Source organism: Lontra canadensis, unplaced genomic scaffold (assembly GCF_010015895.1).
Source record: "Lontra canadensis isolate GAN:19392208 unplaced genomic scaffold, GSC_riverotter_1.0 scaffold41, whole genome shotgun sequence".
Classification (NCBI taxonomy): domain Eukaryota; kingdom Metazoa; phylum Chordata; class Mammalia; order Carnivora; family Mustelidae; genus Lontra; species Lontra canadensis.
The window spans coordinates 3,267,261-3,281,028 of record NW_022631035.1 but is presented as its reverse complement, the minus strand read 5'-3'; the positions used below and the strand labels follow the sequence as shown (position 1 = coordinate 3,281,028).

General features: G+C 57.3%; 1 protein-coding gene across 5 annotated transcripts in view; it reads right to left on the bottom strand.

Annotated features, from left to right (window-relative positions):
• The window catches only part of CYTH1 (cytohesin 1), a 76,424-nt gene that overhangs the window by 19,785 nt on the left and 42,871 nt on the right, over nt 1-13,768 (bottom strand). For 2 of the 5 annotated variants that reach the window (XM_032870477.1, XM_032870479.1), the window contains exon 2: nt 3,715-3,717. The exons of 2 other annotated variants lie outside the window; for them this stretch is intronic. In XM_032870477.1, coding sequence (XP_032726368.1) covers nt 3,715-3,717 — 3 coding nt within the window. Of the gene's footprint in view, nt 1-3,714; nt 3,718-9,414; nt 9,561-13,768 lie in introns of those variants that run through there. One more of the 5 variants, XM_032870481.1, reaches the window with a different exon arrangement.

The following is a 13,768-nucleotide window of genomic DNA, read 5'->3' as shown; positions in this document are numbered from 1 at the left end:
CCCCGCTCTCAGAGAAAAAGCTCGCTGGAGAGCGCCTGCCATGGAAACGAGAGAGAAAAGGCTGCCTGAGGTCAGATGAGGTCGGCCGGGGATAAAAGGGGACTGTCCGCTGAGCCCTGGCCATCTTCAGCCTTGTCAGCGGGGACGCTTCAGGCCCCCGTGAACCCGTCTCTTGAGGCCTCGGCCCCCTCGTGGACCTCCCCAGCGACCCAGAACCACTTCTGCGACTCCCTGAAGTGGGGAGGGGGTGGTCCCTGCACAACAACATGAACACTTCTGTGCCATTCGGGGACAGGGAGGGGACAGACCAACCCGCACAGAGGGAAAAAGCCCAGAAGGATGTAGCCCAGCCGAGTGCCTGCTTGGCTCTGAGACTTTGCTCTCGGCCTTACGTGCTCTCCTGAGCCCATCCTGAGAACACAGTCACTGAATTCCCATCACAGGACACGTCCCCTCCGAGGCCACAGCTCCTCACCTCCAGGAGCAGGGACTTGGGATAGCAGCCCCTCGGTCAGAGGGGACACAAGCCCTCGGGTCAGGAAACCCTTGGCTCGAATCCCGCCTCCGACCCGCCACACATGGCCGCCCGCCCGGCCCACGTCCTCAGCAGCAGAGCAGGCGTCGCGGCCCCGCACTCGGCGGGCTGCACGTGGACGGAGGCCACCCGAGGAAGCGCCCAGAGCCCGCCTGGCGCTCCGCGGAAGCTGGAGAGCGTTGGCGACCGCAAACGGCTCCCAGCTGGATGGAGGGGGCAGCAGGCGGGTGTTTCCAGACAGGGCCGGTGGCGGCACGAGTCCGAACCGTGGCGACGGAGCCCGTGACATGGCACCAGGCCCGCGTGAGGACTGCGTGCGATCCACGCCACAGCTCGTGCGCAAGGTACAAATGCCCCCGTGGTGCATTTTACATCGACCGCATGCGGAACTCATTACTTGATGAGTAAAATACACAATTTCAACCGCTCCACGTGGGCTACATACAGAAAGTAACGCTGCATTTTGTGGCTCAGACTACATTTGCGCCAACAGCGTGGAGCAGGGACAGCAGCTCTGCCTGAAAGCACAGGACCCACAACTGTGTTTCTGCGACACTGAGACACTACTGCGGTCACAGCCACTTACTTTCCCCAAACAGTTTATACAAATCACAGAAGACAACACGAGAGGGCAGAAGCGACAAAGATGATGTGTAGAGCACAGGTCGACTACCTCCATAAGATAAGCTGGCCTTTTTTTTTTTTAAGCAGGCCGCACACCCAGCGCGGAGCCCAACGTGGGGCTTCAACCCACAACCCTGAGATCAAGACCTGAGCTGAGATCAAGAGTTGCGCGCTCAACCAACCAAGCCACCCAGGTGCCCCTAACTTTTCCTTTACGCAGAGTTCCCCTAACCCTTCTCTAGAAAAGTATCTTTTAAACTTCCCCAAGATGCACTAAAACATGCATTTGCTATCACGGCCTGATCTCCATACACAACAGTACCAAAAATGTACCTTCTTCATGGGACAGCCACTGGCATTTTCTATCCTTTTACCCTTCGTTTTCTTCATGGTGGCTGGGATGGCACAGTCTAACGCACCGAGTCCCACAGTAGGAGGCACCAATGTCGGAGGTTAGAGGGTTCCGGCAGATGACGGAAATCCAGCCCAGGTCACCTTCCGAGAGTGGCCTCGCTGCATCCCTGGAACTCCAGGGAACGCTCAGCAGCGCCGCCTGAGCAGCTGGACCCATCGGCTCGGGGGGGGGGGGGGGGGGGGGGGGCGGCGCACGCACTCTGGAGCAGGAGCCCGTACGGACGCGTGCTCCGTTCTCGAGAAAAGCACACTGGAAGCAGGGCACTCTAGTTTCTCTCCATCTCACAGAGGAGACTCTGTACCCCATGAAGACTGGAGGATCCCTTTAAGAAATAATTTCCTGAGGTTCTAGAAGACAAGTATTCTTCTAACATAACACGGTTTTGGACATTTGAGGCAACAGCTCATTTGTAATAGCTATTTGGGCCATATGCGCCCGGAAAAGCCAGTGTTTCTCCTTCCAGAGTGGAAAATCTCTGCGGTTGCTTTCTTTCCAGAACCTCACACTCACCCGGTCCTGGTTAGCCTCTGCGCATGACCACTCTTTGGGAAGGTCACCATCTAGCCTCTGGGGCACCCATTCAGAACCTGCTGCTGATCCTGCCCCTGCCAGCACACGATCTTGGAAAGAGTAAAGGAATTTTTTAAAAGCTATAAACCTCCAACACCAAAAAGTCATGGAGAGGGGCCTATGGCAGAAGAGGTTTCAACAAACTTCTGGGACAGAGAGCAGAGTGCCAACTCCCCCTTCCAGGGGCCGCGGGGGCCCGTCCCGGCCAGGTCTGCAGAGCCCGGCGCAGTGCCTGACAGAGCACAGGCTGCGGATGTCCGCACCCCCGGCCGAACAAAACCCCTGAGCAAGCAGCTGAGCCGGGAGACCGGGCACTGCCCTTCCGGCGAAGCCGGGTCCCGCCAACCAGACGAAAGCAGGGCCTCGATGCACACGAGGCCCGCCCCACACACGGAGCGCCCACTCGACCTTCTGCCACCGCGTCTTACACCACAGAGATGGCGGAACCTGCAGCCCAGACGAGCACCAGCAAGGCAGGGAACAGAAAACCCATCCTGGAGCCGAACAAAAGGAAACTTCAAAAGAACAGAAATCTCTGAAAAAGGGACAGTTGAACAATACGCTCCTGGAAATTAAACGTATTTTTGTCCCCCAGCTTTCTCCCACCAAAAAGGGGTTAAGAGATAGAGGGGGCACGTGCAGAACTAAGAGCAAAGAGACCTGAAGACAGAAGCAGAGATGGACTCGCTCGGGGAGACACTCACGTAAAAATCCCCAAGTCAGAGGATTCGAGATGATCCTAACCCTCCATGAGCAGGAAGGGGAGGAGGCGGCCGGTGTGACAGTGGGAGACAGAGGAGGGGCTTTCGAGGGTCTAAATAAAAATGACTTTGACCCTAGAATTAATTCACAGTCGATGCAGAAGACAAAACAGGATCATTTCAAACACAGGAGAGCTCCTTCGGGAGGAGGAAGACGCGCACACCAGGACGGGGCAGGAGCAGCCTCGGGAGCCCGAGGGAGCGCGTGCGCACGTGTGCACGCTCTCGTGCGTGGACGGGAAGGTGACCGGCGGCCTGCAAGCAGCCCCTCCCAGAGAAGGGATGGGAAGACCACCGAGAAGCATTTCTAAGATGTGGAGGCACCACGGGGCCTTCTCTCAACGAACAAAGAGGATCCCAGGACACAGAGCAAACATGAAGGGGATCGCGAGGCGGCCACAGCGGGCAGTGTTCAGGGGAGGCGAGGAAGCAGAGTCCTCTGGGCCTCCTCGCCGGGGGCAGCGGCCGAGAGCGCGCCAGGCCGAGCAGCAAGTACATCCGTGCAGCGGTGCGCACGGCCTCTCAACCTCCGGAGCTGGACCGCAGACACGGCCTGAAGGCGGCCCGCAGTCACGTGCTATCGTGGTGCAGGCCAGAGCGAGGGGTGGGGAAGGCAAGGCGGGTCCCCACGGCACCTGCTTACAAAACCAGGGACAGAGCTAACAGATCAATGAACAAGAAAATGAAGCTGTAAATATGTGTATGCAAGTCCCAGAAGTGGAAACAAAGGAACCAAACACTGAGGAACCATCCAGAATGGACAGCGAGAGAGCGGAGAGAACGATGTGAAGCGGGAGGGGTCGAGGGACCATCTCTGACTTTGATAAACCCATCAGTGGGATGAGAACATTAACGTGCACTTGGCGGCACCTACCAGAAGAAAACAGCCAGAGAAAGTGAATGACTAGCGGCTGCTTCTGGGGAGTGGGTCTGCGAATAGAGAGGTGGGTCCTATGAGCCCTAAATACTGGCTCAAAAAATACATGTAGGCACTACTGCATTTTAAAAAAGATTTTATTTACTTTTTGAGAGAGAGTACGCACAAGAAAGCAGAGGTGGGGGTGGGCAGAGGGAGAGGGAGAAGCAGGCTCCCCACTGACAGGGACACCCCCCACCCCAGGACCCCAGAATCATGACCTGAGCCACCCAGGTAACCCAATACTCCTGCACTTTTAAAATGAAAACTTTATAAAAACATTTGTCTGGGGTCCCCAGAGAAGACAGGCCTTCTGCGGCCCGAGGTCAGAAGGGACCCGCACAGCAGCAGAATAAACAAAATGTGTTCACGCGTGCGCCGACCTCCCGACATCAGCCGCAGGATCCCACCGCCCACCGCGTGCCAGCCTGAGCCGCCTGCGGTCACGGCGCTGCTTGCCTTCGGGTTCAGCAAATCACCTGAGAACTTTCACAGAAGGGCTGGTTTGCATCTCATCTGTCTCATGCAGCTCCCCCTGCGACCAGAAGAAAACCCAGCACCCCAACCCACGTGCCTCCCGCACTGAAACTCATCAAGGGCAGGTCGCCTCCTCACTTCAAGCCCAGGTGCACCCACTGCTCCGGAGGAAAGTCAACGCCATGGAGAAAATGCTTCCCTTCACTTAACAGCAGAGAGGATCCAAACCACGGCTGGGGAGGGAGGGGGTGTGCGACCCCCAGGATGGGGCAGGCCATGCCAGGGCAGGAAGGCAAGGCACAGTCGCGCACGTCCCACACCCCACGTGCCTGGAAAAGCAGCCTGGGCCCCAGCGAGGGCACGTACCAGTGCAGCGGCTTTCCCTCGAAGCCATGAGGGTTAAACAGAAACGATCGGCTGACGGGCCAGATGGCAGAGAAACAAACAACTCCTCCCTCCCCCGACTGCCACGTGGCTGCAGCACGCTTCTGTGCCAGGAAGGCGGCTAAGCCCCCTTCTCTAGAAAAGAATGGCAACCAGTGAGGCAGCAGCCCGAGCACAAAAGATGGGGGGCAGAGCGCCTGGGGGTCTAGAGGCCTCCCGAACACACTCCCGCGAAGGTTAATTTACAAGGTGTCCCCCTTCCAGCAAGGGGGCCAGTGAAGGATGGGCCCTCCCCAGTCCCTTGCAGGGGTCCAATTCAATGCAGGGGATTAAAGTGTGGACAACAAGGGACCATTGTGCTCAGCTGTGAATAGAAAACCCACACAAGGGAAGCTTCCATTTATTTCTTTATTTAAATGTTGCTCTGCAGATTTTACCAGTCGCAGAGCCCCAGAGCTGCAATGTGCCCCATCCAGCAAGTACAAAGGAGGACTGTCTTAAAGGGACAGCTCCCATCAACAAGCACACGGCTGCAATCCCGCTGGGCTCGGCGGCTCCCCCTCCGCAGCCCCCCTCTGCAGGCAGGAGCAGGTGCCCAGCGATCCGCCATGAAGTCCAACTGAGAAAGCAGTTCTTCTGAAGGCAGTTTCTGCTCAGCAGGAGCACAGGCGGCCGCGGGCCAGCACGGACCACTCTGTCCTACATCCCTGGCAGTGTTAAAGGTGTGCTTCGGGACGGAGACGCCACTCACGGAGGTCCTCCGGCAACACCAGATCCCTCTGCCTGGCTCTAAAGCACGCCACTCGCCTTGTTTTTCCAACCGTGACCATCAGCCGTCGCCTTCTTATATATAGCCCCTGCCTTTCAGTGGAGAAGAGGGGTCCAAATTTAAACCAGCACAGCAGGGAAATGTTTTAAGAAGGGAGGCCAAGAATCTAGAAAGGTCCTTCTTACCCCCCATGCCTGGAGAAGATGAACAGGCAGGAGAGAACACCCGATAGACCAAGTTCCCACCCAGGCTAGGGAGGGCAGCGGTGTGTCTGGACACTCCCCGGGACCAGAGGTACCCGCTGGTGTAAGCAGGGCCAAGCCTTCGCAGATCTGTGTGTTTTAGGAGACTGAAAATACACAGCCTCAGACACCCGACTGGGAGCCCCAGCTAGAACAGAGCAGCAGTGGCAAAGTACGTGCTTTCTTATACCCTCTCTAGAAAGTGCTGCCAGCTCTAGAGAGAACCCAGCCACTTACTAACAGCTTCTGGGTTCGAGAGGACACATCTGGGATGCCGTCCATGGGAGGAAAGGCGGTTTCCTCCCCTCCAGAGACTTAAAGGTGGAAGGGCCTGCGTCTACCAACCTCGGACCTGTGCAGATCCTACAGGTTCGATGCCTCACGCTGCCGCACCCAACGGGCTGAGTCACCTGGTCTCCCAGGAAATCCCAGTGACTTACAATGTGAAAGACTCAAGAGATTAGAAGGAACTTGGGCACTGGAGACCAGCATTCAACAAACTTTCACAAACCTCTCAATCCCAAACCGACACCAGAACACCTGGGGTCAGATCTTTGCGGCAGGGATAAGGCGGCGACCCACACACAGAGCAGCTCTCAGCAAAGAGCAACACGGGGACACGGAACACAAAAAGCTGCGATGACTAAGGAACTGCAGTGAAAGCCTCGGTCCCGAGACAGGGACAGGCCTCAGGACGGGCCTCAGGACGGCCAGCACACCCAGAGGGCAAGGGAGGGAGGACGGACACAGCACACCCATGGGCCCAGAGCCGGAACCAGGCTGCGCCGGTGAACCAGCAGTGCCGATGATCACATCAGACCTTTACAGAAAGTCTGCTGACTTCGGAAAACCGGTGACTCTTCCTTCCTACTAAGTCAAGACCGGGCATTCTTTCTAACCTGCATACAGTGTCATTCCACGCCAAGAAAGGACAGCCTGACACCGGCTACAACCCAGGGGAACCCTGAGGACAGCAGGCTCAGTGAAAGCAGCCAGCCATAAAAGGCCACTTGCTGAAGGATTCAACCTCCCTGAGGTCCCCAGAGCAGCCAAATCCACAGACAGAGAGTAGGATGGAGGCTGCCAGGGGCCGGGGGCAGGGAACTGGGGGGGCGGTGCTGACCAGGGACCGAGTTTCCATTTTACAAGGTGGAAACTTCTGGAGCCTGGCTGCACAACACGGACTATCTGGAGCGCTACCGAACTGTCTGCTTACGACCATCAATGTTATTTCACGTGTACGTCACCATCATGAAAAGTAAACTAAACATACGGAAAGTTAATGGCAATATCTTGACTCCCTGATTTCTGCTTACTGTGCTCCTCTCCCCCGACCGACTTACGGCATGTCTCACTACCAATTTATGGCCTAGGAGATTTTATTTTTTTGAAGGTTTATTTATTTATTTTCAGGGTGGGGAGAGGGAGGGAGGAGCGGCAGAGGGAGAGACAGTCCCAAGCAGATTCCCTGCTGAGTGCAGGGCCTGATCTCATGACCCGGAGATCACGACCTGAGCTGAAACCCAAAGTCCAACACTCAACGGACGGAGCCACCCGGGCGGCCCCGCCTAGATTTTGAAGGAACTTGAGCACAAAACGCGACCAGGAGTGAGATCAGCACGTGGCTCACAGCTGATACTCAGCACAGAGAGGCCAGCGTCCCTCTAGCAAACGGCCACACGAACATTTACTAGTCCAGTTTAACTTCTCTCCACACAAAAGCCACCAAGTCTCCTACTTAGGAGGAAGGACAGATACATTAATGATTTTACTGCCATTTTCTGCATCTTTAAGAAAAACTGTTCCAGGGGGGCTCCTGGGTGGCTCAGTGGGTTAAGCCTCTGCCTTCGGCTCAGGTCATGATCTCAGGGTCCTGGGATCGAGCCCCGCATATGGCTCTCTGCTCAGCAGGAAGCCTGCCTCCCCCTCTCTCTCAGCCTGCCTCTCTGCCTGCTTGTGATCTCTCTCTGTCAAATAAGGAAATTAAAAAAGAAAGAAAAAGAAAAGCTCTGTTCCCGCCTCAGTCTTGGAGCCGGCTCATTAGTCCAGAGAAGCTACCCGGCGTTGAGGGTGGGAGGAGGACCGCTGCTGGGGGCTTTCCTCGCCAGGTCATTCCAGGATCTCCGGCCAACCCCTCACCCTGCCCCAACTGGAATGGGAGGTCATCATCCCGGCCCTTCTCAAACAAGAGGACAGGTATCAAACAGCCCCACAGACACCCAGCTGGCTCAGGTACTGCGGCAACTCGCGATGGCAGGGTTGTGAGTTCGAGCCCCATGTTGGGTGTAGAGATCACTTAGAAACAAAAGCTTTATTAAAAAATGAAAACAAACCCACACAGCCCCATAAACTTAGTGGGGGAAAGGGTATTCTGTCCTCTTACCTTACACACAGAAGTGGACTGACACATTTTATCCAGTAAGTCCTAAGACTCCAGCACTAACCAGCCAAAAAGGGAGATGAGGTCAAATTTCAAGGTAGAAAAAGGGACGAAATCATAAAATTGTATCCTTAAACTTTGGTTTAGAAAAACAAAGTTAGGGGCACCTGGGTGGCTCAGCTTTCAGCTCAGGTCATGATCCCAGGGTCCACTGAGCAGGGAGCCTGCTCCCTTCCCACCCCACCTGCCTCTCTGCCCACTTGTGATCTCTGTCAAATAAATAAATAAAATCTTAAAAAAAAAAAAAAGAAAAAGAAAAACAAAGTTAACATCTGCTTTCAATGAAAGGTAAAAACTAGAGAACAATCTAGAAACCCTCTCCACCTTTTCTCAAGCCTGACAGCGATAAGATCTGCTCCGGCTGGAGCTCTGCAGCAGGACTCTCTCTGTCTGCAAGGCTGTCTTTAAAAGATCACAGGAACGGAAAGCAGAGCTGGAACCAGCTCAACAGGGGACAACCATTTTCTTGCCTGGCCCCCTTAAGACAGAGGCAGAGTGCTCAGCTCTTGGGGAAACCCTGGGAATTCCCTACCCAACAGACAGACCAAGTCATCTGAGCTCGCCGCCCTTTCTCCTAAGGGAAGGGCTCCAGGAACACCCCTGTGCCGGATGCGGCACCCCTTCCATGGCACAGCTGTGTGGCCACACCCCTTTCAGTCCAAAACAGAGGCTTGTGGGGGTGGTTTTAAGAGGTCAGTTTTCTCTCACTTCACCTGCTCTTAAAACCTATTTGTATGCCAGCTCTTGGTAAAACCTTCATTTTTTGGCACACTAAAATATTCTCTGTCCGTCTGATCGCTGGAACGGACCCCTAGGATCCAATGAAATGTGCAATTCCAACTCCTTTCCTGGGCGTACTGCTGGGAGGAGGGCTACCCACTCCCAGGAGTGGCTCCAAGGTCCTCAGAGTCACGCAAGGTCAGGGCCTGGGTCCAGAGGGGAGAGGATCGCCCTGCATCCGTCCCTCTCTTCCTGCTGTCCTGTCACCTCGCCGAACCGGGGCCACCAAAATTGGCCATCAGCTTGCTCCTGAACCTCAGGCCTAGAAAAAAACCACACTGAATACTGGAACATCTACCCCAAGAAGCCAGTGGAAAACCCTAGGAGGAGAGAACACGCAGAACCCCGAGGCGGTCATGCAGAGACGGCCGCGTGCGCAGCACATCCCGGGCTCTGCTGCCAGGAGGGGGAGAGGCCCGCAGCGGAGCACACCCGAGCGGACCGCACACTCCGCATGACGCCCCGCGCGCCGAGCTCACGCGCCACCGCCCGGCCTCTTACCCAAGGCGAGTCCCCTCTCCGGCAGCCCCCGCAGCCCCCGTCAAAGCCTGGGCCGCTCGCCGCTCTCCGCTTCAGAGGCCATGGTGGGCCGGCACCGCGGCCCCAGGGCGCCAGACTCCCGGGAGCTCCCGCAGCCCCCGGAGGACGGAGGGACGGAGCCAGCACGGCATGTGCGCCGGCACAGCCAGGGTCGGGGAGGCGGCCGGGAACAAAAGCCGAGTGGAAACCGAGGACGGAGAGGGAGCCGGTCCTGGCGGGGAAGGCTGGTGGGGACAGAGATGGCCGCGGAGCTGCTGCCCGGGTGACACTCGGCGTGTGTGCCGCTCGGCTCAGCTCCTCGCGGGCGTATTTCCATGAATGCGATTACAGCCGGGCCCCTCCTACTACCCCCCACGCGGCCTCCTGGGGGAGGGGTGCAGATCGCTCGCAGGCTGCACTTGCTTTCCTCTACCCCAGAAGCAGAAGGCTGATGGCTGCTTCCCTGGGAGGATGTTAACCCTTCCCTGAGGTGCCCTCTCATTACTGAGTGGATGGACGAGGGGGCAGACCTACGGGGCGGGGGGGAGGCTGTTCCATCACACTGGGCACCTGGCCACCCCTCCTCCTGCTTTGCACCCCAGGAGCAGGCAGTCATGCTGACCAAAGGCCCCCGTGCTCCGGGGCCCAGGCCTCGCGTCTCCACACAAGTGTGCTCCAGCCTTTCCAGCAGAGGCCTGGCCTCCCACTCCCACACCGGAGGTGGCAGCACCACATTCCGGCATATTCTGGTTAGCAGCAGCTCAGCAGGCTGATCTCGGGGACAGTACCGTAAAGAGGCCGGTGACATGAAACATCACCGCAGCCCGAGAGCCGTGGCTCTCAAACTCAGAGGACCCGGGGACAACCCACGGGCACCCTTAAACACACAGACTTGGAGCCCCAGCACCCAGGACGTGGGTTCCACGTTAGACCGGAGCACGAGATGACTCGAGGCAGCTGTCTTTGGCTGGTGAGGGAAGAGACACAAGGTTCTACAATCAAGGTTCTACAATCTACAAAGCAGCACTTTGGAGGAAAAAGAGAAGAGAAACCATGACACCAGCTTGGGGCTCTGTGACCTCCTGCTGGCTCGCTCTCCGTCACAAGGGCGTCCAGGCAAAGCAGGGGGTTGAGCTGAGCACGCCCACCACCTCACCTCCGGATGGGACAACCCACAGTGTCTCTAGGCGTTGCCACATGTCCCCCGGAAGGCAGAACTGCCCTGCTTAACAACCACTGCTCCCCATGACCAACAACGGAGAAGACAAAACCATCCCCACGCCCCCCAACCAACTTCCAGGCTTCGGTCCTTAGGAAGCTGCTGAGAGGAGGCACCCCCGGCAAGGCCTGGCCCCACCCCACCCCTCGTCCTACTAACAGAGGCTGCATGCCCCTGGGGATTCCTTGTCACCAGCACAGGGTCGCCAGACCTGACCCAAATATCCCAACTCTGTAGCCCAGCCTCTATCTTTGAAGAAATAGCCATAATAGGAACTATTTTACTTCTGTGCCAAAATGGCAGTTCTCATCTGTAAAATCTTACCAAGTCCATGAAAAATAAACCTCAGAAATACTCGTGAACCCTCTGCTTTGGGCTGCAAAAGGAACGAGCTTTCAACGGAGGCGCACCTGGAGTCCCCACCCGACACAGTCCCACCACCTGGAAAGCCAGCCACTCCGGCCCGCCCCAGGGAGGGTCCTCCCCATTCTCACTCCCAGTCTCCCTTCACTTCCTTGTGTCTAGGGACTCATGCTCACCATCCCTCAAAAGCTACCACTTGCAGGGAAGACTCTGGGGCCACAGCAGACAGATTCCCCTCTCATTCCACACGTGCTGTGACCGTCACCTAAGCATCTCAACCCACGCCGCCCCTCTGTGTCCACTCATGCAGCCTACCGTCGGGCGACGCGCTATCCTTCCAGGGGGCTCCTCTGTCCAGCAGTAGCCCCTGCTCTACGTAAATAACCGGGGCTCTCCTTGCTGTTCTGAGGCAACACCACTGGTTTGTACACAAACACACACAGAGCAGGGACCGACAGGTCCCTGCTGGTGGCTGCCGACCTCTCACCTCCTGCCTGAGACGCCGTCACGGTGCCCCCAGGTGACCACGCCCACGGCCGCCCAGCCATTGGAGGACCTGCCAAGCCCAGAGGCCTGGGAGCCGGGGCAAAGGTTCAGCCTGAACCCAGGCCACAGGCGGCTGCAAGCAGAACCCAGGACAGTCAATTCTCAGCACAGACCACAGGACCCAGGACGTGAACAGACAAGAAGTCAGAGCAGTAAGCTACGGACAGAACGGCTGCAGGGTGGTCCTCCTCGTGTACGGAGAGGACAGATGCTGAAATAGCCCCAGATCAAGTTCATGAAATCACAGCGATCAAACACAAAGACCGTTCACAGCCTAACTAGTCATCTCAGGAAATCCACCGAGAGAGAGAATAAGAGTTTTTAAAAATGGTTTTCTCAGACTGTTAATTCAACAATCTTTAAAAAAAAAAAAAAAAAAAGTGTACCACCATAAGCAAGGCGCCCTGTTAGCTACCAAGAAGATACAGAGATGGCGAGACATGGTTCAGCCCCCAAAGAGCTTACGTGTCACTATTCCCTTGGAAGGAGAATCAGGCAGGTAAGTGAGAGGACGATGGCAACAGGTGAACACGGCGGCCACATGCCAGCAGGCTGCCCACGGGGGCTGAGGCTGCAGCCTGCTCTGAAGGCCGGAGCCAGGAGGGAGAGGGTGCTCCAGGCTGGGGAGAGGGACAGGCACGTGAGGGAAAGGGGCGAACCCTCCAGAAAGGCGGGGAGAAGCCGGAGCCACACCGTGTCCTCTGACTCTGACACGAAGACCTCTAGATTCTGCCCCTGCCAGGGGCCCCCAGCTCCCCGCCGCAGGCTGGCATGAGACGCCCCTGTGCAGAGCTCACGTCCTGCCCTCCTCCCGCCAGCGCGGCCTCGGGCACACGGAGCCGGCCCCAGGGACCCCCAGCACGCGTGCGGGGCAGTCCGCACCACATACTCCGTCATCAGAGGTAAATTCCCACCTTTCAACTCGTCAAGCGCCCGAGGGTGCTAATCCTCGGCGGGAGGCAAGGCCCCAGCTGAGGTGGGCAAAGCCCCACGCCCCAGCACGCACAATGGACAGAGAGCCCGGGTCTCAATCCCCCGGTTCCTGGCACATGGCAACTGGGGCACAGAGCGTCAACAGCTGTACTCCATTCCTGACACTGAGACGTGCTTTATTTTTCTTTAGTAAAAGCTAAAGCATAACCACTTCTTGCGAGAGGCGAAGAATGACATCTGTCCCACAGAGAAGGGCCTGCAGACCTCTTGAGAGAGCAGCAGTGTCTCCTCCGAGCCCCAAGTGGGAGAACCTGGTTCCCAGAACCAGAAACCGACCCTTATCGGAGCTGCCCGGGGTCCAGAGAAGGCTTCCCGAAGTCTGAGAGAAACTGAGGAAGGGAGGCGGCCCCGGGCTGGGCACCCACCTTCTGCGTCCTGGCCGGTCGCGGCGGCCGCTCACGGGCAGGCCGCAGCTGGGGCAGGCACAGAGGCCTGGCCGTGGGGACAGGGCCCCCTCCCAGCGTAGGCCCAGCGCCCTAGGCCTTCCATTCTAAGAGGCTGCTCTCGGGGTTCTCCACCTCCTGGCCTTGGCAGAGGGCACGGCCGAGCCGGGAGCAGCACCGCAGGGAGGACAGCCATGAGGCGGCAGCAGGAGACGATGAAGCTCGGTGCCGCGGCCTCTGCCCTCGAGACCCCGGGCGGCACTTCTCCTTCTCCAGAATGAGCTGGGAAGGAGATGTGATCCGTGGGGGTGGGGGCTTTGGCTGGGAACCCCTGACACTGGGAAGGTTTCCGGTGGCACTTGTCCCTCTAGTAAACAGATCCCCGCCTCCTGGTCGCGCTGCTGATTCTGTTGTGACTGGCTTCTCTGGACCAATCCTCCTCTACCCCCAAGCCCCAAACCCCCAGAGCCAGCATGTGGCAGGGCCGGTGTCTCACACGGGCAGGACAGAGTCACCCGGAAAACAAAGGGAGACCTGAGCAGAGGCGGGAAGACCCCAGCAGGGAGAGGTCTCTCCCCGGTGCGTACGTCACAGGTCCTAAAAGCACTACGTACATCTCCAACGAGATTTTTACAGAGATGATACAAATGAGGCAATAATAAAGTTCTAACGAAGAAGTTTATACACGGTCCAGAAAAGCATGAAAGAGAAAAAAGGTGACATGAGACAGTGGCTCCTGGAGGCTGACCCGTGAGGCTCGGTGACAGGGGATAGCACAAGGGACATTTGAGAGACACTGACCCACCTGGCAGTGCCTCGGGTCACACAGTCT